Source organism: Ixodes scapularis, unplaced genomic scaffold, assembly GCF_016920785.2.
Source record: "Ixodes scapularis isolate PalLabHiFi unplaced genomic scaffold, ASM1692078v2 PGA_scaffold7__128_contigs__length_106722199, whole genome shotgun sequence".
NCBI classification, from domain to species: domain Eukaryota; kingdom Metazoa; phylum Arthropoda; class Arachnida; order Ixodida; family Ixodidae; genus Ixodes; species Ixodes scapularis.
Window position 1 is genome coordinate 32,561,284 of NW_024609882.1, and position 19,561 is coordinate 32,580,844.

Below are 19,561 nucleotides of genomic sequence, written 5' to 3' on the forward strand. Positions count from 1 at the left end.
TGCACGCTTTTGGTATTTCTAGCTGACAATTGCGAATTGATTTTGGCACTTCGGCTTGGCATTCAGCATGTCATTGAGACCCGTATAAAGGCGATTATTTCACTTATCGGCCTTTATAATCCCATTATAAAAGATGAATGCTTACAACTCCCTGTAATGCCGAATTAGAGCAGAGCTCTTGGGGAGGAGGGGAGGGTATGCCCCTCCTCTGTACCCTTTCCTCTTGCCTTCCTCCTCCTCCTCTTCCTGCCCCTCCTCCACCCTCTCCCCCCTCCGTCATCCACTTCTCATTCTCCTCCCCCTCCTCCTTTCCTTCCCTCATTGTCCCCCCGTGACCCTAGTGACTTCACTCGTAAAGGCCTCGTGAGGGTCATGACCTTCTTCGTGACCTTCACGAGTGTCTTTAGTGGCATCACTGGCAATGTCACTCGTAACCCTTGGGACTGCCGTGACGTCATTTGTGACCCTCGTGATGTCATGTGTGACGTCATTATGGGAAACGTCCCATGATGCAACGCGCGGGATTCTCGTGACATCATTTGTGACCCTCATGACATCACGTGTCATTATCGGAAATGTCCCATAATGCAACGTGCGGGTCACGAGTGAGATCCGCCTGATGCATTATGGGAAGTTTCCCATGATGTATCACGCAGGACCCTCGTGACATCACTTGTGACATCTTTATCGGGAACGTCCCATAATGCAACGCGTGGGTCACAAGTGAGACCCGCATGTTGCATTATGGGACGTTTTCCATAATGCAACACACGGTTACGGTGACGGCAACGGCGATGCTGCCCAAGCAGGAAACGGGCACCTAAGAGCTGCGCTCTAAAAAGTATAGTAGTCAACACCGTTTAAAGAATAAGCTTTAAAACATAGTGTGTGGAACATGGCCTAGAAAATATGGTAGCTGTAAGAAAAATGTCATCTCTGATGTTCATGTTGTCTCACTTGGCCTACGTTCTGTCGTCCGCAACATTTCAGGAAAAGATCGGTCGACACTTTGGGACGAGCCCCAGTTCTGGGAGGACACCTTTTTCGACGCAGTGTCGCAAGAGCGTGACCTTATCGGCGTGGAACAGCAGCCCGGCGAACAGATGAAGAGGTAAGCAGCCTCTCTCCTCCGCTCTTTTTAATTTCAGTCTACCGCAATTTGGTGGCTATTCTATTTGGCTTCAAAGTGTGAGGTGGGGGGGGGGGGGGGGGGGGGGGGGGTGGGTGAGGCGGGCGGGGCGGGGGAATATAGACACCCATCTTCCGTTGAAAAAACCTGCTTTCCAGCCGGCCTTTGTGTGCCCACTAAACTGGCAAAAAGTTGTGTGAATTTAGACGAGCACCTTCTTAACGTTGACATTCGCAGTCCTACATGTTGTATTTTTTTTTTAAATGAAACTGCATCTGTTATAGATGAAAGCTTAAAACGGTTAGACGATGGAGTGCCTTCAGTTCTCATTTAGTACGGCAGTTGTCTTTTGCGTACCGTAAAATACCGAGCAAGCGCCTACCTTAACGTTGGGAGAAGCTCACTCTGAAAAAACTGTGGGACGGGCACTTGTTAGGCTTGAGAGCAAATATGTTGAAGAGGCTCACAGTGTGGTGGACTTCACCGCTTAGCACCAATGCATGCGTGTCGAACTTCACCGCATCGCGCCATTGTATTCAGAGAAGCGGCTGGTACGGAGGTGCATCTCGGCTAGCTAGGTGTGCTCGGAAGTCTGGGACGTATGATTGACGCGTCCTTCGCTTTTTTTTTTTAACATTTCACAAGTAGCGAACAGGTGCTTGTTGGGACATGGACAGATGCTCAGTATTTTATGGTAAGTGGCAAATAGTCAGGAATTTAGGTAAAGCAAAAGCAATTTTCGAAAAATTTTAATGATGAAATGGGACTTGTTTTTGGCGGCAAATGTCATTCATTTTTATGCATTCACATGCTCCGTTGGCTGCCATTCCCCCATTCAAAATTTCCAAAAATCACTCTTTTTAATTGGGTAACAGTAAGCTTCCAAATTTTTGCATCCGGTCCCCCCCACTGGTGCCACGTCATTTGAGCTGGAACTCTGCAAACGATGATGTGTTATTCAATTTTGTGCCGAGAAAAATATGGAAAAGTATGCTGCACTGCACATTGCACATTGAGGAAATGCCACGTGCCCTGATCGACGGTGTTCGTGCCGCAGGTACCGGACACTGTCAAGTCCAGAGAAGAAGCGCCTTGAGCATGAGGAAGACCGTCTGCTCTCGACCCTCTTGTCGAACGTGATTGCCTTCATGCTCATGATGGAAGTGAACATTGAGGAGATTCGCAGGCGTGCCCGCCGTCTCCTTGGCAAGTGCCACATTAGCCTGGTGTACAGTGCAGAGCTCAACACCCTTCTCGACGCTCTGGAGGTTGTGGTGAGTGCCGCCTCTTTCACATATCCCCCGTCTGACCAGCAATGAAGGGGTTAGCAAGTTGGAGAACCGCATGTTGGACGTGTTGGTAGCACCATGTTTTCCAGACTGTAATCTGCACCCAGTGTATACTCTGCAGGGGCAAATCTCGGCCAAGAGGGAAAATGTTTTCCTGATAGCCTGCACCCCACGCATAATCCACATTTTGTGCATATTTCACATTCAAAACAATGTAAACATGCCTACCTTATTATTATTAGTGCATGAACAAGTTTGTGTCCTTCACAAATCATTAACATAATCTGTCTTTCATAAAATCTGTCGCGTGTCGTAATGAACCGTCTTGAGAAAAAAAATGTCCTTGTATAACGTAATATCCAGAGCCATCGCCCACCACCCTGCCACCTCAAATTCTTTAAAACAAAAAGTGGGTGGACCTCGGTAGATAAGTACAAAAAGTTGAGAAAAAGCTAAACAAAACCCAATTTTTTTTGTACATATCTAGCGTGGCTGCACAAGAGATACTTTAAACTCAAAACTCGAATTAGTTTTATTGTGTTATGCAAGAAATGCTCACGAAAGAATGTTTGACTAAAGCAAGGTCTGTTACTTCCATATGCGCGATGTACACCGCCGATTGGCATACAGCGCAAACGCTTGTTCCGTGGAAGCTTGTTTTTTTACTACGCTGTGTTTTCTTCATGAGAAGGAAAGTAAACAAGAAAAAAGAATCGGGCAGAACAAATGAACGAGGGAGAGAGCGAGTGAGCGAGCGGGCAAGCAAGCGGGCTAAAGAAGCGACTAAGAGCGATGTTGTGTTAGTGGGAAAGCCAGCGATCACGTTGGCAAATACTTCGGTGTCGGGCCAAGTGGGGCACCTTGTTAATTGCAAGGAGCGGGCAGGCTCTTGTGCAACTTGGTTGTTTCGTGCATACCGTTCATGCGTGCATCCATGCGCGACGTGCTATTAATGCAGGTTGAGGCGGTGTTGCTATGTGGCTGGACAGCACCACGAACACGGAGCTCGAAATGGAACGCTTGACAAACGTCTGTGTGCGGCGTTCCAGCAAATCTTTATTTACCTGTTGGCTTTGTCTCAAACATTGCACAACTTTATCAACCGTGGTCGGAATGTTTCAAGAGAAGGAGCGAGTTTGCGGTGATTTCGGTGGAGGCGCAGTTTGACCTTGCATTCCGTGGATATGGGGTGTTCGCTGACCTTGCAATCCCTGAATGGGTTAATGCTTGTGTTGCCTTCCCCATTTTTTTTTTTTGTCCGAACGAGGTTTTTTTATTAGCAAAGCAAAGTTTTATTCTGTTATCTTCATTGTCTTCCTTTCACATGCATATACACCGACTTTGGGGTCATGGAAATCGGGGAGAAACTGTGTGAACAAAGTAAAGTGTCTTTCCCTCCTTCAATTTACTTTGTCACGGACGTCCTCCAACCGTAAGGTCCGCGGCTGCGTCATTCGGGTAGGATGAACGTTCGCAGAGTCCGTGTTTGGGGTATTTGTAGGGGTGGGCGATCACTTGGTGTTTTTTTAGAAATCGATATTCGCCCGAAAAGTGGGGCGGGCCATGTCTCAGGATAATTTTGGTAGTTTGCACCGCAGAAAATTTCAGCTTTTAAATATGTATAGTTGGCGGACTGTAGTCCGGAAATTGCGGTATTACTATACTAAAATGGGGCTTTGTGGGAAATCTGTGCGCTCTGGTCATACAACCAGTGGCGGATCCAAGGAGGGGCGACGGAGCGGCCGCCCCCCACCCCAAGCAAAGTCGACCCCCCCCCCCCCCCCCCCTCCCCCCTTCTCGGAGGGCGATTTGACATGGGTAAACCCGCCGGTGCACTAGAAAGAATGGGAGAATAATATCCTTACAAATTTTCCACCCCCTCCAGAACGGAGTTCTGGATCCGCCCCTGCTTACAACATCAAAATGTGGTTTGTTTTCTTGAGGTGGGGTTTTGAAATTTCTTTTCCAAGCTATGAAAAACTTACTTTCTTGGTGTCTTGATGGTAATGCGAACGGGTGCATGTACTAAGTGCTCCCATTCGCAGTGCAGTGCTCCATTCCTGGGGAGCATGCTAGAACATGGAATATGTGGTAGTTATGTGAAGCTTTAGTTTTCAAACTATAAACTAAAAAATTTACTTTTTTTTTCTTCTTTTTTTTTTTAGGTGGATGGAAAGAAAGTTAGGCAGGTAGGTACATTTACAAGATTGGATATGTATTTTCATTGCTTGCAAGATTGTTTTCAAAGTGATGAAAGGTCAGTTTTGTAGGAGGGGAGCCATGTGCTTTTAATAATAATAATAATAATAATATTGGATATGTAGCATGTAGCATCTCCATCACTCTTGAAACTCTTTGGTATTGCGGCTCATTGCAATTATACTTGCACCATTATGTTCTTAGCAATCAGAGAAGTGAAGGAGCGGTGGCATTTAGATTATGATTACCTGGTCGGCACATGAACGCCACATAGCAGTTTTGTCCTTGAACCATCATTTTCTACTACCATGGCTTACTCCTCCCATGATAGTAATCACAGTATACCACGATAGACACATTTAAAAGTCCGCCTAGCCACTGGAAAATGAAACAACTGCTGTGGCTGCTGTCCGTTCTTCGTATGCTGTGGCTATCCTTAACTGTTGCTGAGGGTTTATCAAGGCCAAAATCTAGGAGGATTCTGTTTAGCTGTTCAGACGACTAAAATGTTGCATCTCGCGCTCATCCTCATTTGCAGTCTGGGAACGAGATTGACCTCAGGCCTCTAGGGAGTCGTCAGATGCAGTCGCAGTGTTTCACGGTCCACATGACCACAGACTCCAACGAAGTTAGGTTCCTGGAGGTAAGTGAGCCCAGTCTCTGGCAGTACCTGGCTCACCCATGTAAGGGCTAGAAGCACGAGGCAACCACGCAAGTCATTGCTAACGTCGCGAGAAGACTCTCTTTATAGGCATATCATATAGGTACCATGCTCCGTTCACCCGTAAGCTGAGGGTTTGATGGGAACTACACTCTTGCTGGACTAATCAGCCCCCCCCCCCCCTCTATTTCATCACCTGATACCACTCTGCACGTGGGCTTGAGCAGGAGTGTGATCATGTGGTGAAAAGTAGGCATGACTGCTCCGAAGAGTATGTAGCATCGACCACACACTCGCCTTCGGGAATGATGGAATAAATGGGAGGTTCCCAAGTGCCATTCACTCGTGAAAAAAAAACAATTTATATATGAGTCATTGATAGGTGTGCAATGAAACATTTTGCCAAGGTGTCTTTAGGTGGTACCTTTACCGCACTCAAGTTTTGGGAGTGTGACTTCTTGTAAAAAAAATTAATGCAGGAAAAGGAGAGTGAGTTATTCCTGCATGCAGGGAGAAAAATGGAAACAAAACGTCTGGTTTGTGCTGCCACTCTCAGATTGCACCACATAAAACACAAAACTTTTAAAGCTTGTTTGCCATCTGTAAGTAGCAACATTACCCAGACGTTTTATTTTTATTTTTGTACATAGGAATACAACTTTTTTTTCTCCCGTTTTTTGTTTTAGAAGCTTACCTTGCCGAATTAGAGAATGATAAATGTGCCAGCTAAGGACATCGTTGGAAAGTGTTTAATTTTGCTCAGTTTATCACTTTTTATTTATTTATTTCTACGATTGAACGGCGCTCGGCATTAAACACCAAATCACAGCTTTGAGAATTGTCTCCGCTAGACACCTTTCCCTGATGCACAGAGTGCATGTAGTGAACATACACCCACCTGTATACCTTTCAGGTAGACAAGTGGGTGTATGTCGCAAGTCGCCATATGTTCCGTCATCTTTTTTTTTTTTTTTTCTATGTAAAGACTGTTTTAACTTTGGAGTTCCAAATTTAAAGTTAAGACTGGGGTGATTCATACGAGCACGCCCAACGTGCTTGCCTCTTGTGTCCAAATGATGGTGGTAACGACGATCGCCGTGTGCAGGTGCGGGATGACGGCCTAGTTCTTCGTGCCGCAAACGGCCATGTCCTGGAGCGCTGGTGGTACGAAAGGCTGGTGAACATGTCTTACTGCCCCAAAAACAAGGTTCTTTGTCTCTGGAGGCGGAGCCAAGGCCAGACACAGCTGCATAAGTACTACACTCGCAAGGTGAGCGACGCCTTCTTTCAGGGAGTGTCGTCGAACGGAGCCGCTTTGGCGTCGACTAAAATGTGCTCTCGCTGCTCTGAACCGGGGTCTGAAGAGTTAGCCGCACCATCATACTGTCTTACCGGTCCATAAGTGGCATCCCAGGTAGCACAGTCCTTTGGGTCAAACCTTGGTCTGGGAATTTTGGGCCTTGTAATGCTCGAAAAAACCAAAGTAGATTTCTATGGCCTAAGTGTGGGTATCTTGGCCCTAAGAAACCAAACAAGCATCAGGCTTCACTTTTGGTTGTTTGGTTGATATGTGGCACCTTTGGCTGAAGTCTGGCGGGATTCTGGCACTTTGGCAGCTAATTGGCGACCCAGAGAAAAGCCATAGAAAAGCCAATAAGAAAACTACTCGGGCACTAACGCCTCGAAGCAAAACCGTAGTAGGCTTAAGTTAGGCATTTCTCTGGTAAGTTTCACCCCCTATAATTGGCCATTTTCGCAATAGAGTCGGTGTGTAAGTTGCACCTTTGTATAAGTGCACTTCTTTGTACAGGGTGCCACGCTTCAGACAGTCTTTGAACCGCCAGGAGGGCAGGCCATCGGCGGGCACTCTGCTGTTCCTCGATTGTCATAAATGTCAACAGTACAGCGTACACCTTTCACAGCTAAATACCATGCTAAACCCATCATAGCCTTTTTTCTTTTTTTTATAAAACATAATACACATATTCTAAATCGTCACTTACGAAAATTAAACAGAGCATTCATTTGGCCTTTAGGTGTTGTTTGTTGCTCTCACTATTAATTCCTGGAAATCTGAGGTGTCCACCCTGGAGTCCTCTACTGTGTCGTGCCATCAGAGGGGTAATGAAGGACACGAGTGACACTCGTGATTAGTAGCCAGGGGGTTAACGGCACTCGGTCAGAAACTGTACTATTTGGGCAAGAGCCTAGAAATTTGGGACGACATCGCATTGTATTCTGTTGATGCTTTCAGTGTAAAGACATGTACTACAGCATCAAAGAAGCGATGGAAAGGGCAGCCGCCCGTGGAAAAGTTGTCACGTCTGGTAAGTGACCGATTTGTTTTTGTGGCCTGGTTGTTGTGTGGTTTGTTGCACTAGTTCATACAGTTGTCTGCACATATCTGGTTATATCGTATGAAGCTGCACTACCTTGTGTATCCTAACCATGTGTGCAGTTGAAGGGGAATGAAAGCCTAAAGAAGCCACTGCTTGCTCACTGTGAAACTGTGAAATGAGCATGCTGAAATAGCAGCATGAACTGCTGCTATTTCGACGTCTGTTTGCAGAAAGTTTTTCCAGACTTCTTTTTATTTGGAATGTTATACGTGGTAATAAAAACCTAAGACTCAAGAACACAGAAGGGGACGAACACATGTTATATGCTAACTCGTTTGCTGCAGTGTGTTAATTCTGCCTTTTTTGGCTATTGTGTTCTTAAGGCCAAAGTTTAAAATTGTTGCTTACTCTATTTATTTAAATATAGGCTGACATTGTTTGTTTTTTACATTGTTCACTTAAATTAGGGGTTGACCTATAGTCATAACCGAAGAATGTCAACTCATAACAGTTAGCAAAGTTTCTGAGCTCATTGGAGCTAATCCAGTTGCTCTCCTGCATCAGCTGCTGCTCCTAGCACTACTGTGCAAAGCAGGGAAGCTTGATGCATGCACCGGGGCTGAGCAGTGAAACTTTATGCACTTGCACCAGTGCGAGGTGGTGAAGCTTGGTGCGAGCGACACAGACTGCCTGCCAAGGCATGGGGGCAAATGGTTGACTTCATTTAATGTGATCTTATCAGCAGTAACAGACTATTTGTGCCTTATAATGGCAGCTGCCATCCTACAGTTTCGGGAAGGATCTTCTGGCAGCCTCTCGGATCCTTGTTTGTGACATTGGGGACATGACCGTCTTGACGGCGTTGTCGTTTAGAAGGCTAAGCGATGGCGTGGTCAAGGTGATGGTTAAGTGAGTTTTAACCCTTTTACTGCCACTCTAGAGTTAGCTCGAGTGACCCCTCCCCCGCACACCCCCTGCTACTCTCGAGTATACTCGTTATGCGTTTTTAGCTCACTCCCTGGCACTCCCGACGCAACTCTTGTAAAAAAAGAAATGCTGTGGGCTCATTGCACCATCTATGGAGAGGTCACCTAAACATATAAAACTTGTGGGCTAAATTTTAGGCAACAGTTCGAGCGCTCATTTATTCGTCTGCTCCGTCGCTTCGTCTCGGCAGCGCAGTTGTGGCGCATCAGTGTGTCATGCGCGTCCGCTCTTTGACGCAAGAAACAATAAATTAGCTTTTGATCAATTCTGACTCCAATGAAAGTGATAACAATGAAGCAGCTTACCTAAGTGTTGTTTACGTGCAATGTTTTGGATGCAATTGTTGAGCAGACAAACCTTCTCCTGTGCCAACTACTTGTCGCTCTTACGTCGGCGGACCGATCCCGTATACAGTCACCGACCGATTTTTCAAACGCCGATAATTCGGACTTGTTTGATATATCGAACCTAAAGAAGGAACTGTGAGCTACCCGATAGGAGGAATAGTGCATATTCACGACCAATGTTTCGGACAGCTTGAAGTCCGAAAGTTTGATTTTTCGGACAAAATTGTCGCGAGCGCCATTTTAGATTTTATGTTGACTGCACATGGATTGGCTTGGTTTGGCAGTGCTACTTAAGTACTGCTAAGTCCTACCGCTAGGTGACGCCACGCTACGGATTTTTTTTCTCTAGCTGCGCGCCATTAGCCTCGTCATTGTTACCATTTTGCTTCGTTCATTCGCGATTCTGCAGTCGTGGACTTGCGCCTCGCATCTCGTCTCGGTGAATCATGTTTTCGGACTACGCTTGCTTGGACATCATGGTCCCATCTTTTCTTCTGCTGCCACAAAGTGTCGCTAAAAAGCACGGAAAGTAAGCGACCATAATGCTAGAAAAGAAGGCAGCAATTCTCAAGCTAATTCAAAGTGGCTAAACCTGAAGTAAGACGTGCAGGCGTAGCCTGAAGCAAGTCACTATTGACAAATTTTTTAAGCCTGCTTAGACGTAATAAAGGCAAGTTTTTTAATCTGCCGATTTTTCTGACTGCTCTATTATTTGGGCGTTTTTTCGGTTCAGTCCGAAAAATCGGTCGGCAACTGTACACTGGGGGAAAGACGTGACTGCTCGTGAATTCTATGTATTTCTGACTGCCATAATGCTGATGGCACACACAAGAAAGGGCACCATTGCCGAGTTACCAGCATAAAATGGCCACGGAACCAATGCGGGAAAAAACCCGCAGTCAGCAAAAAACCCGGCAATGAGAGGGTTAACTGGGGTGACTAGAGACACTGTGAAATAAATGTTTATATGAACGTCCTTCCCTTCCTTTTTATAAAAAGTAGGGGCTGTCTTTCATTTGAACATTCTTTTATTACTTGAGGCAAGTGATCTAGTATAGAAGTCGACCTATATTCGAAGTCGACCTATATTCGAAGTCTACCTACATTCGAAGTCGACCTACACTGGAAGTTGACCTATACTCGAAGTCTACTTATAGTTACTACGGTATGTTTGCATTACTTCAGTGCAACGTAAGTACCAATATGTGGTACTCTCTGGACTTGTTATTTACTCTTGCACTATATTGTTGTTTTAGGTACGGAACTCGGAGGAGAGTTTCCGGTGCTGGACATGACTACGCGTGAAGGTGGGATTTTACAGGTGTGCATGGAAGGCGTAGGCTTGCTTTTTGCCAATAGCAAGGTAAGGGAAGCACCGACTTCTACTCTTCTCTTCATTTTGCTGTGCCCATTGTTTCTTAACCTCGTAATGTGCTAATTGATAGCATTGTTAAAGTCGCGATGCCTCGTCTCAGCTTGTACACCACCTCACATTGTAGGGGCAGTACTTTATGTTTAAGATCTCGTGTTTATTCAGCTTGTTTTTTTTTGTTTTTGTATAAGCCAGAGAAGTAACAGGAAATTCAAATGTTGATGTTAAGTTTGGCATGGGCTACAGATGTTTTTAATTGAGATTTTATTTGTCAACAATTTGACTAGCAAGCTAACTTGGGATTATCAAAATTAAGCCAGAGCATTAATTTGCGCAAGCTACTTTTTACATAGTCATTAGGCTCATTTCGGACTGTGTCTGGAACTTTCTAAACTCTAAACCCCTTGCATTACTGGTACTCATCCAGTTAATCATGAAATCCTTCAATGTGGTTTGTTGGGTGTTAGAAGTGTAAGTAGCATTACCAAATGTATACAGGATTGGGCGTCCTGGCTCAGTTACATAATTGCACACATTTGGAAAGCAAACTGCAACAAAGCACCATACTTCAATTATTGTTACCGCATCTGCATAGTCCAATTTATAAATTTAATTTGTTGTCTCGCTAAATCTTTGGAAAACATATCCCTCATAGTGATTACATAACTTGGGCTCTATTACCTGCTATATGTTTTCTAGCTAATTGTGCGTACAAGTAAATAAGGTTGTCCTTATTGTCCTTAATAATTCAATGTGTGGCGTAGTGGGCTTGAAGAACCCGGTATAATTAGTACTGTAGTAAGAGAAAATTGGTATCTTAATGAGAAATCAATAATGTAGTTTCTAGTTTCTTCTTCCCAGCCATGGGTGGATTCCTGTTGTTTTTACTTTGTACAATATCCCACATTGTGTGCAATGCACCAAAGGCCACCCCTGCTTATGAGAGTTCATTGGTCTTTGGAGCTAAAGTAACTTCATGAACCTTATTGCTTATCTTTAATTTGTCACATGTCATATTTTATTTCTAAAACAAAAGCAAATGAAGGTTTGAGGGGATTCACTCACAATTGGCAATGGAGTGTCACTTTCAGTAAAAGTAGATAATCTATTAGAAGCTATGTATCCTTACGAGTAACTTCGCTTCATTCCGACATGCTCCCTTGCAACTTAAGCACTGTCTAGCGGAACTTTTAGCTGGAACAATTTCTTTCATATAAATAGGCTAATTATTGTATGTCCTCTTAGACAACAGTAAGCATAAATAAGAACTGTTTTTTCCCAAATCCACAGTTGCTTTACGTATGTGTATCGGCTGTTCGACAGCTTGCTTTTGGTGATACGACCAATGTTCTTCAATGATACCATTGTGCTACCCTATTGCTCAGAAACTACCGTGTTATCCTGATTCAGTGGCCATACAACTTTAGACTGGAGACCCCTCCTGTTTGGGATGGTGTTGTGGGGCCCACAGAAGACGGCATTATGAAGAGGCATTTCGAAACAAGTTTTAAGAGTCTAAAATCTTGGAATCATGACCGAAAAAAAATTAGCTATTCCTTTTTTGGAGAAAGACTTAGGGGTATGGTTAAATAGAAAAGCTACTTCTTGTTGTTGGTTTTCTTTAAATTTTTATTTATTTTTTGATGTGGGGACGAAGAGTGATGCATTGCTGGGTGCGGGCCCTGAATCTGGATTGGACGGTGCCTCTTGCCCCGGCCGAGGACCTTCTCAAAACTCCCGTTACTGCTTGCCTTTGACCATTCCCTTTAGTTGTCATGACCCCTCTCTGATGCGACGCAGCCGTTGCGTATACCTCTTTTGAGTTGCTTTGGCTTAATGACAAAGTGAATTCCTGGCGTTGGTTGAAACGACTCGGGAGGGGGCGGGGCCTGAGCAGGTTTTTTTGTGGACCCGAATGCCGTCCCTTGTGTCCGCTGCCCTCGGGCGAGCTTCCCCATTTTTTGGCTATCCCTGTGTGTTTCTCGGTAGACGAACTTAGGGAGGGGGGGAGGGGGGGTGGGGGGGGCGGGGGGGCAGCAGGCCTGAACGAAAGCACAGAGCAATCCCTCCGAACAGGATACCGTGGCTTCCCGGTCTAAAACGTCTTCTTTTTCTTCCTCTTTTTGAGTGTTTTTTTTTTTTTCTTTTTTTCTTTTTGTACTGCTTCAGTGGTGCCTATCTTCACCTCTTTTTCTCTCTCCCAGGACTTTTTGACCCGTATATATGCATTTACGTACTATATATGCGCATATTGGTTATTTACTAGTTTGTTTTCTATCTACGTATATATACCTCTCCTAATACTGTACTCAGACCAGTTTACTACCATACTTCCTACGTGAGGTGACTTTGGAATGAGGTCTGTGCATGCATCTTTGGAACATTTGCCCCCCCCTCTTCTCTCTCCTTGTTACATATATAGACATGATATATATGTACATTCTCTTTCCTGCCCTGCGACTTCTTTTTCTTGTGGTCCGAAAGAAAGGAGCAAGCGAAGGGACTTTTGAGATGGTCCTCTGTCTTGATCGATTTTTCTTTTTTTTTTCTTTGTCACGTCTTCTTTGACAGCTCTCGTCGTATCTTCTCGTTTCACGCTCTTTTTTAAAACTTGCCTCGTTTGCTTAATTTACTCCTCCCCACAAAAAACCTCCCCCTTTCCTCAAGCTCTCCCCTCCCGACCCTTGAATCCGTAAAGCCTGAGCTGTAGCTTTGGAAATTCCGTTGCAGTCGGTTAGTTTTTTTTGTTTATTTTTTTTTTTTTTTTGTCGCCTTGACGGTCGGGGCTTTTTGAGGATTTTGAAACTTTTTCCCTGGCCCTTGCTGCGAAGCCTTCCGTCTCCTCCTCGTCCCTCCCTCCTGCTCTTGTCACCAACTTGCCTACTTTTATGCCACTTTTTCAGACTCTACCCTTTCCCTCTTTCATGCCTACCATCCCCCTTCCTCCATTCGGCGACAGACTAGAGACTAGCAGGGTTCGGAAAGCGGGCGACATCCTGACATACCGCATGCTCCGCCGCCGACAGTGCTCGCTAACAACGCAGAAGAGAGAAAGAGAGAGAGACATTGCCTTTAACTCTGTTTGTGCTCCTTTTACCATGTGTATGCTTTTGGCTCGAACTCCTAAAGCGCAGTGAAAAAAGTATTGAGAAAAAAAGGAACTTGCCCTCTCTTCGTTCTCTTCCGGGCAGCGTTTTTTTATCCTCCGACATTTGTACAACTCTCCTTTTCGTTTTTGTTTTTTCTTTCTCCCCTCTCTAATTAACGCCTACCCGGGGTCTCTTCGGCTTCCTCTATGTCGCTGTGTGTCTCTGTCTCCCACTCCCTGTGAACGGAAACAGGACTTTGAGGTACAGACCCAACCTTTTTTTGCTTTGTCACTGTCTAGAAGAGAGAGAGTCTGCTTTTGTAGTGGGGATCGAGTGAGAGGGCCTAGCAGTAGTGGCGGTAGTGCACAAACCAGCTGTCGAGGCGTTTTGTCGTTTGTTTGTTTTCCCCTTCTCATTTACCACACTCACCAGGTGACGCTCTTTTCCTTCTCGCCTCGCTTCACGCCTAGAGAGAGAAATGCACACACTAACGAAACCGTTCCCGTCCGTACCTCCGTTGTTGCCGCCTTTGGTCGCACATGCACGCACTAATCCACATGCAGACAGACACACACATTATGCACTCGCGCGCGTCACCCTCCCCCTTTCCATGTGCAAGCGTAGGCCCTGGTAGTACCTAGTCGTGGCGTACAGCATTATACCTATCTCTCTACCTCTTCTTTCTCAACCTGAACTCTGAGCATGTACCATACATTATTTGCTTGGTTTTTTCGTAGAGTTGGAGCAACACCACATGATTTGACTTGACTTGACCATCTCCAAAAGTCTTCTTCTTTTGCTGCTGCTTTCAGTTTGTTGGTGTCACTTTCTTCTTTTGTGGTTGTTTTTTTCTCCTTCCTCATTCTGTGTATCCACTTTGGTTTCCTACCTCTTTCGGTCTCCATTGACCAGCTTTTTCTCCGTTCCTGCGAAGGTGATGTGGACGAGTGTGCGGCGGCTGCGGTCCTCACCTTTTATTCTGGCCTTCCTTTATTTGACTTTTTTCCTAATGTTTTTGCGTCTTCTGCTGTCATTTGGCTTTGGCAACTGTTCAACAAAGCTTTTTGCTTGCCTCCCCCCTGAGCATGTGTGAGCATGTGCAATATGATGTGCAACATGATGTGCTTTGTGTGTCGGTTTGCACGTGAGCATGGAGCATGTGCACGTACCTTGCACTGGCATAGTCGAGGGTGAAAGCATAAAAAAAAAAATGTGAGATTAAAACTGCTGCAATATCTATTGCTTTTCTTGTTTTTCTTTTTTTTTTATTGTTCTAACAATTACTGGGAGCTCACCCTTAATTGTGGAGTATGTGCAAAGGATTATATGTGAGGTGTAAAGCAAGCCTGAAATTAGTGACTAAATTATGGCCTAATCTAAAGCTATCTTTGGCATATATTTTGTTTTTTTTCCCCACTAATTTTGGGCACATTTATTGCTATACTGGTTATTTTGATTTGTGTAATGCTGAAATATAAATATTGTATAGCCTTCTTTTAGACTTGTCTGCATAGTTCAGTTTTCGTTTACGAAATGTGGCTTCAAAACACAGAGCTTGGTCGAGATCGAAATTTTATATGGAATAACAAAGTTGATGGTAATTTTTCCTGTAACGCCCCTAATACTTGTCTTCGCCTGCAACTGTCAGTGAAAGTTCAATCGTAGCAACCTAGTTTGACTTCAGTAGCTCTGTCATGGTTGTTTTTATGATTCCTTTAACAGCTGACATATTTTGTCATTTCTCTTGCAAGTCTGTTATCTTCCAGGATGCTAGTCATTGAGGAATAACTTATCTACCTGGCTTAGGCTTGCATTTTTAACTTTTTTTTTATGTGCGGTTCTGCCCAACACTTTTGGTTGGTTTCGGATTAAGGTACAGGTTTTATTTTGTGTTTATCAAATAGATGTCAGTAAAATACTACAGGGCTGAACTTTTTCTTGTAGAACCTTCTAAAATAAAACTGTTATCGTACACATGCACATACACTCGCTGCACTGTGGTTGTATCTCCACCTGCACACTGGCATGAGTTTTCTTTTAGTAGTAAGACAGCATGTCCATATGTTGCGTCCTATGTGTAGTTGTGGAGGTTTGCCTTTGTTGGATGTATTTTTAGAATAGCTTTGTGTTCCCGCAAACACTAAACACATCAGTTTCAGCTTGAGAGGAACCCCCAAGATCGAGCTTTAATACTTTCCGCATCCACTCGTATTGCGAGAGCTTTTTTCTATTTTATTGAGCATGACATGTTAATGGTAGTGCTGCACAAACAGGTTAGTTTTTTTAATGTTTATTGTTCATGTGCCACACTCAAGTTACACCTGTGATCATTTTACATTCTTTGTTTATCTTAGTGCTGTAACGAGGCACCTGATAGACGAAAAACATTTTGTGCGCACATATTTGCACTAATCTTAGCACAGGAGTTGTTGTAGATGTCGGTTCGGAATTGCAGTTGCATTGTGCATGCCTTGTGTATATGGTTGAGATTAGCAAGGGGTATCCTGTAATGGATCAAAGCTTGGCACTGCTCGTGCATTGTTTTATGTAGGCATTCCAGATTGATGTTTGGTTTTCACAGTGAGTTCCTTCTAGTAAAACTGGCTTGTTTCCTCTAGTTCTTCGTAAGGCTAGAGAACATCAAGAGATGCTACACTCAAAGGGAGCATATCTTTGTACTTGAAGAATACAGTAAGTAATCAATGGTTTGATATTTTAATTATTAATAGTATCATTACTAGGCTCCTTGATGTTATCCTGCTAGATGTGAAATGTATGGTTCAGTTGGATTCTCTGAAAATTGATGGTAATGTTACTGCTATTAATGCTCTACATTTAGGTGCTCTGCAGGAGTACAATCAAATTACATCCCAGAGTACATTTACTACAATGTGTTGGTTGTTTCTGCCAAGGATTGCCTAGTTATCCTTATTTGGGCTGAGTAGATAATGAAGACGATTGTCAGTGATGGTGGAAGTAATTCTAAAGGATGTGGAACTCGGTAAGGCAGTAGTTACTCCTGGCCTGTCCTGTGGTTTTCAGTGTGTTTTCTAAATGCTTTGCTCTTGAGTGAAACCATTAGGCTCTCAAGTTATTGTTCTTATAACGAGATATTCCTTGGGTAAAACCGAAGCAAACAAAAGCTGCGAGGAGCTATTTCTATTCTTTTTTCAGACCCCAAGACTCGCCATACCATTGAGAGAAGATATGAGTCGAAGATGGTGAGTGTCCCAATAGAAATCTTGTGCTGAGTTAGTGGTGTAGTGATCAGGAAAAAAGAAAAAGAGGAACATGTGAGCATTAACTGTCTTCCAAGGTGCTAATCTTCTTCCTGTCTTGGGGAAATGTCTGACTAGAAGGTGAAGACAGAGTGATGAGAGAACTGCCTAATGTTGATGTTTATATTGACTGAATAGATTGCAGAGCAAATGAGCAGTTATAGGATCAGGTTGAAGTAGCCTGTAGTTGGAGATTGGAACCCTCAAGGTAGCTCTTGGGGTACCTGGGGACCCGCTGAGGGTACCTGGGGAGCTCATAAGGATATGCTCCCGAGAAAGCCCTAGGTAACCCTTGAAGCTACCTGGGGAGCTCGTGAAAGCACCTGGGGAGCTCGTGAAAGCACCTGGGGAGCTCGTGAGGGCACCTGGGGAGCTCGTGAGGGTACCTGGGGAGCCCACTTTAGGCTGCCTGGGGAGCTTCTGACAGTACCTAGGGAGCCCCTGAGGGTACCTGGGGAGCTCTTGAAGGTATCTGGGGAAGCCAGTTTGAGAACCTATAATTTAATGGAAAAGGGAGTTCTACATGCAGTGTGACATTGTCATTTTGTCACAGTAGAGCAGTAGTATTTAACTGTCTAGTTGGTTAGCTTATTGTACGGTTTTATGCTACATAGTCAATGTGCAACACCAAACGATGGTGGCAACTTGTTCCTTCTTTCTGAATGATTAAAAAGCGCGACAGGACAACAGACACAGAAGGAGGCAGACACAGCGCTACTTACAACTGAACTTTATTTCCGCTGCAGCTCGAAAATAAAGTTCAGTTGTAAGTAGCGCTGTGTCTGTGTCTCCTTCTGTGTCCATTGTCCTGTCGCACTTTTTAGTCATTATGAATCACCAACTCGCCCAACTTTCTACCCTCGTCCCTCTTTCTCTTTGCAGGCGAGCGAAATATGCTATGCAGTACTTTGTGTTTTTTCGTACCTTATCTCTGGGGACCCCCGGCCGGCCCAGCCCGGAGCTGGCTCTTCGCGGTCGTGAGGTGAAGAATGTGCTTGGAGGCGTTTATATACTTAGCAGAAGTTCCACCGAGCGGGCTACCAGAGACAAGGCTGTGTTGATGTTGCGTGGTATACAGGGCCGCAGGAGCAGCTCCCGCGGCCATTGTACCGAACATTAAAAAAGTAAAGCACATGGATGTTATCCGACGTGTGTTGTCCTTGCCTTTCCCTCGCTTTCCGTTTGCAGGATGTTCGCTCAAATGTAAGTAGGACCTGTATATCTTTAAGGCCATCATACGTACGCGCTTAACTTCCTGCAATGCAGAAAATCCTCCTGATGTCTTTTTTTTCCAAACCGTGAAGGAGCTGAATGGAGGAGGAAGAGGAACAAGGGGCAAAAAGTGAGAAGTGCTCAGCGTATGCTGGCCCGTAAATTATGTTTGCATGGTCAAAGGAATTAATTGTTTGGTGTGCCATATATTCCTAACGAGCGTGTTGGTAAAGTATACCGGATAGCAAAGAGAATGTTGTGAGTTGAAAGAATGTACTTGTCTGTTTCTCTTCCCCAAAGTTAATTCCATGGAGGGAAACTGCCCGTTCCCCTGTGCAATTCTTAGGGAAAGGAGAGAGGCAGCAGGGTGCGCTGACCCATTGGGGGCGGCCGCTCATCAAGGTAGTCTAGTTGCCGCGGATAACTCCAGCCGCAGATAATACATCTCCATCAGAGAGGGCTAGCGAGGGGGAAAAGGCTTTGACACCGGTTTTTTTTTTAAATATTATTGCAAATGATTAGATTACTTTCCTCCCTAATCTTTGAGGATGGCGCCAAAACACGGCATGTTTTTTTTTGTTTTTTTTTAAATATATATATATAAATGTGAAAGCATTAACTGGGGGGTTCAATGGAGCGAGCCGACATCATCAGCTTTGAAGCCGTGCCAAACGGCAGCTAAAAATCCCTCCCAATGGAGCGAAGTAAAGCCGAAATCTGATGGATACGCTCCCATTGGCTGGTGCGCTTCAGTTTCAAGGAACTAGGTCCCCTTTGACCGGCGATTGTCAGCCTTAAGGAGCACCACCCTATGGCGCTGCGGGCCCGCGCCGCTAAAAAGAAGCGGCTGGCGGCGGGGCCTTCCAGTGCCCGCTCGGGCAGACTCCGGAGCGGCTGCACGGCCGATGTCAGCGCGGCGTAGCCACTTCACGAGAGCGTGCGCAAGAGCGACATTCATGCTTTCGCATTCACAACTCGTAAGAAGTGATTAGGTGTACCTCGAGTCTTTTTAACCTAGGTGCACATCGTCTGCATGCGCAGCGACGCACTGGTATTGAGTGCACCGAATCTTCGCTGGAATCGGCGATTTCTCGGAAGTGCTCAGGCGGTCATTTAGGCATCGGCCGGTTTGCCCGATATATTCTCCGCAAGAGAAAGGAATGGAATAGATTTCCTCTCTCCGGCAGAGAGCGACCTGCCTTTAATGTTTGTTGGGACAGGGGTTTGGAGGAGAAGGAGTTGCCGGTACGTTCTCGTGCGCCGAAACGTGAGGCAAGCGCCTTGAGGCGATGCGAAGTGCTGTGTGTGTGTACGGTATGACAGGGAGTTGTTTCCGGCGGGGTCGAGGTGTACAGGGAGGTTTGTTGGAGAAGGTGATAAGCCTCTAGAGTAATCGCGAGAAGGTCTTCATGATAATCCGCTTTCCTCAGTCTATCTCGAGGCTAACGCTATGTGTGGCAAGATGAGGACGGTACCTAGCCCGCGCATTGATATTCGCTGCGGGGTGAACTCTGATATTCGTATTTTTCGAAGTGTTGACCGCGGCGGGTTAGCCCCGTTAAGTGCGCTGCTTAATGAGCACCGGTGCACTGCGGAGAAGCAACGCTTCCCGTCGCTGAAGGAGTATTCGACTCCGTGTTCCCCAACCGCTCTCTCAGC

The 19,561-nt window shown here is 45.1% G+C and overlaps 1 protein-coding gene across 6 annotated transcripts in view; it reads left to right on the forward strand.

The window, feature by feature from the left end:
• Positions 1-17,833, forward strand: part of LOC8025943 (MAP kinase-activating death domain protein) — an 88,654-nt gene extending 70,821 nt beyond the window's left edge. For 3 of the 6 annotated variants that reach the window (XM_042286528.1, XM_040503951.2, XM_029975658.4), the window contains 11 exons: positions 991-1,111; positions 2,187-2,403; positions 4,584-4,607; positions 5,156-5,260; positions 6,384-6,548; positions 7,533-7,605; positions 10,208-10,314; positions 13,665-13,673; positions 16,031-16,103; positions 16,587-16,633; positions 17,573-17,833. In XM_042286528.1, coding sequence (XP_042142462.1) covers positions 991-1,111; positions 2,187-2,403; positions 4,584-4,607; positions 5,156-5,260; positions 6,384-6,548; positions 7,533-7,605; positions 10,208-10,314; positions 13,665-13,673; positions 16,031-16,103; positions 16,587-16,633; positions 17,573-17,671 — 1,040 coding nt within the window. In that variant the 3' untranslated portion in view covers positions 17,672-17,833. The remainder of the gene's footprint in view (positions 1-990; positions 1,112-2,186; positions 2,404-4,583; positions 4,608-5,155; positions 5,261-6,383; positions 6,549-7,532; positions 7,606-10,207; positions 10,315-13,664; positions 13,674-16,030; positions 16,104-16,586; positions 16,634-17,572) is intronic. The other 3 variants (XM_042286529.1, XM_040503952.2, XM_040503953.2) reach the window with 1 other exon arrangement.
• The last annotated feature ends 1,728 nt before the right edge of the window (positions 17,834-19,561 follow it).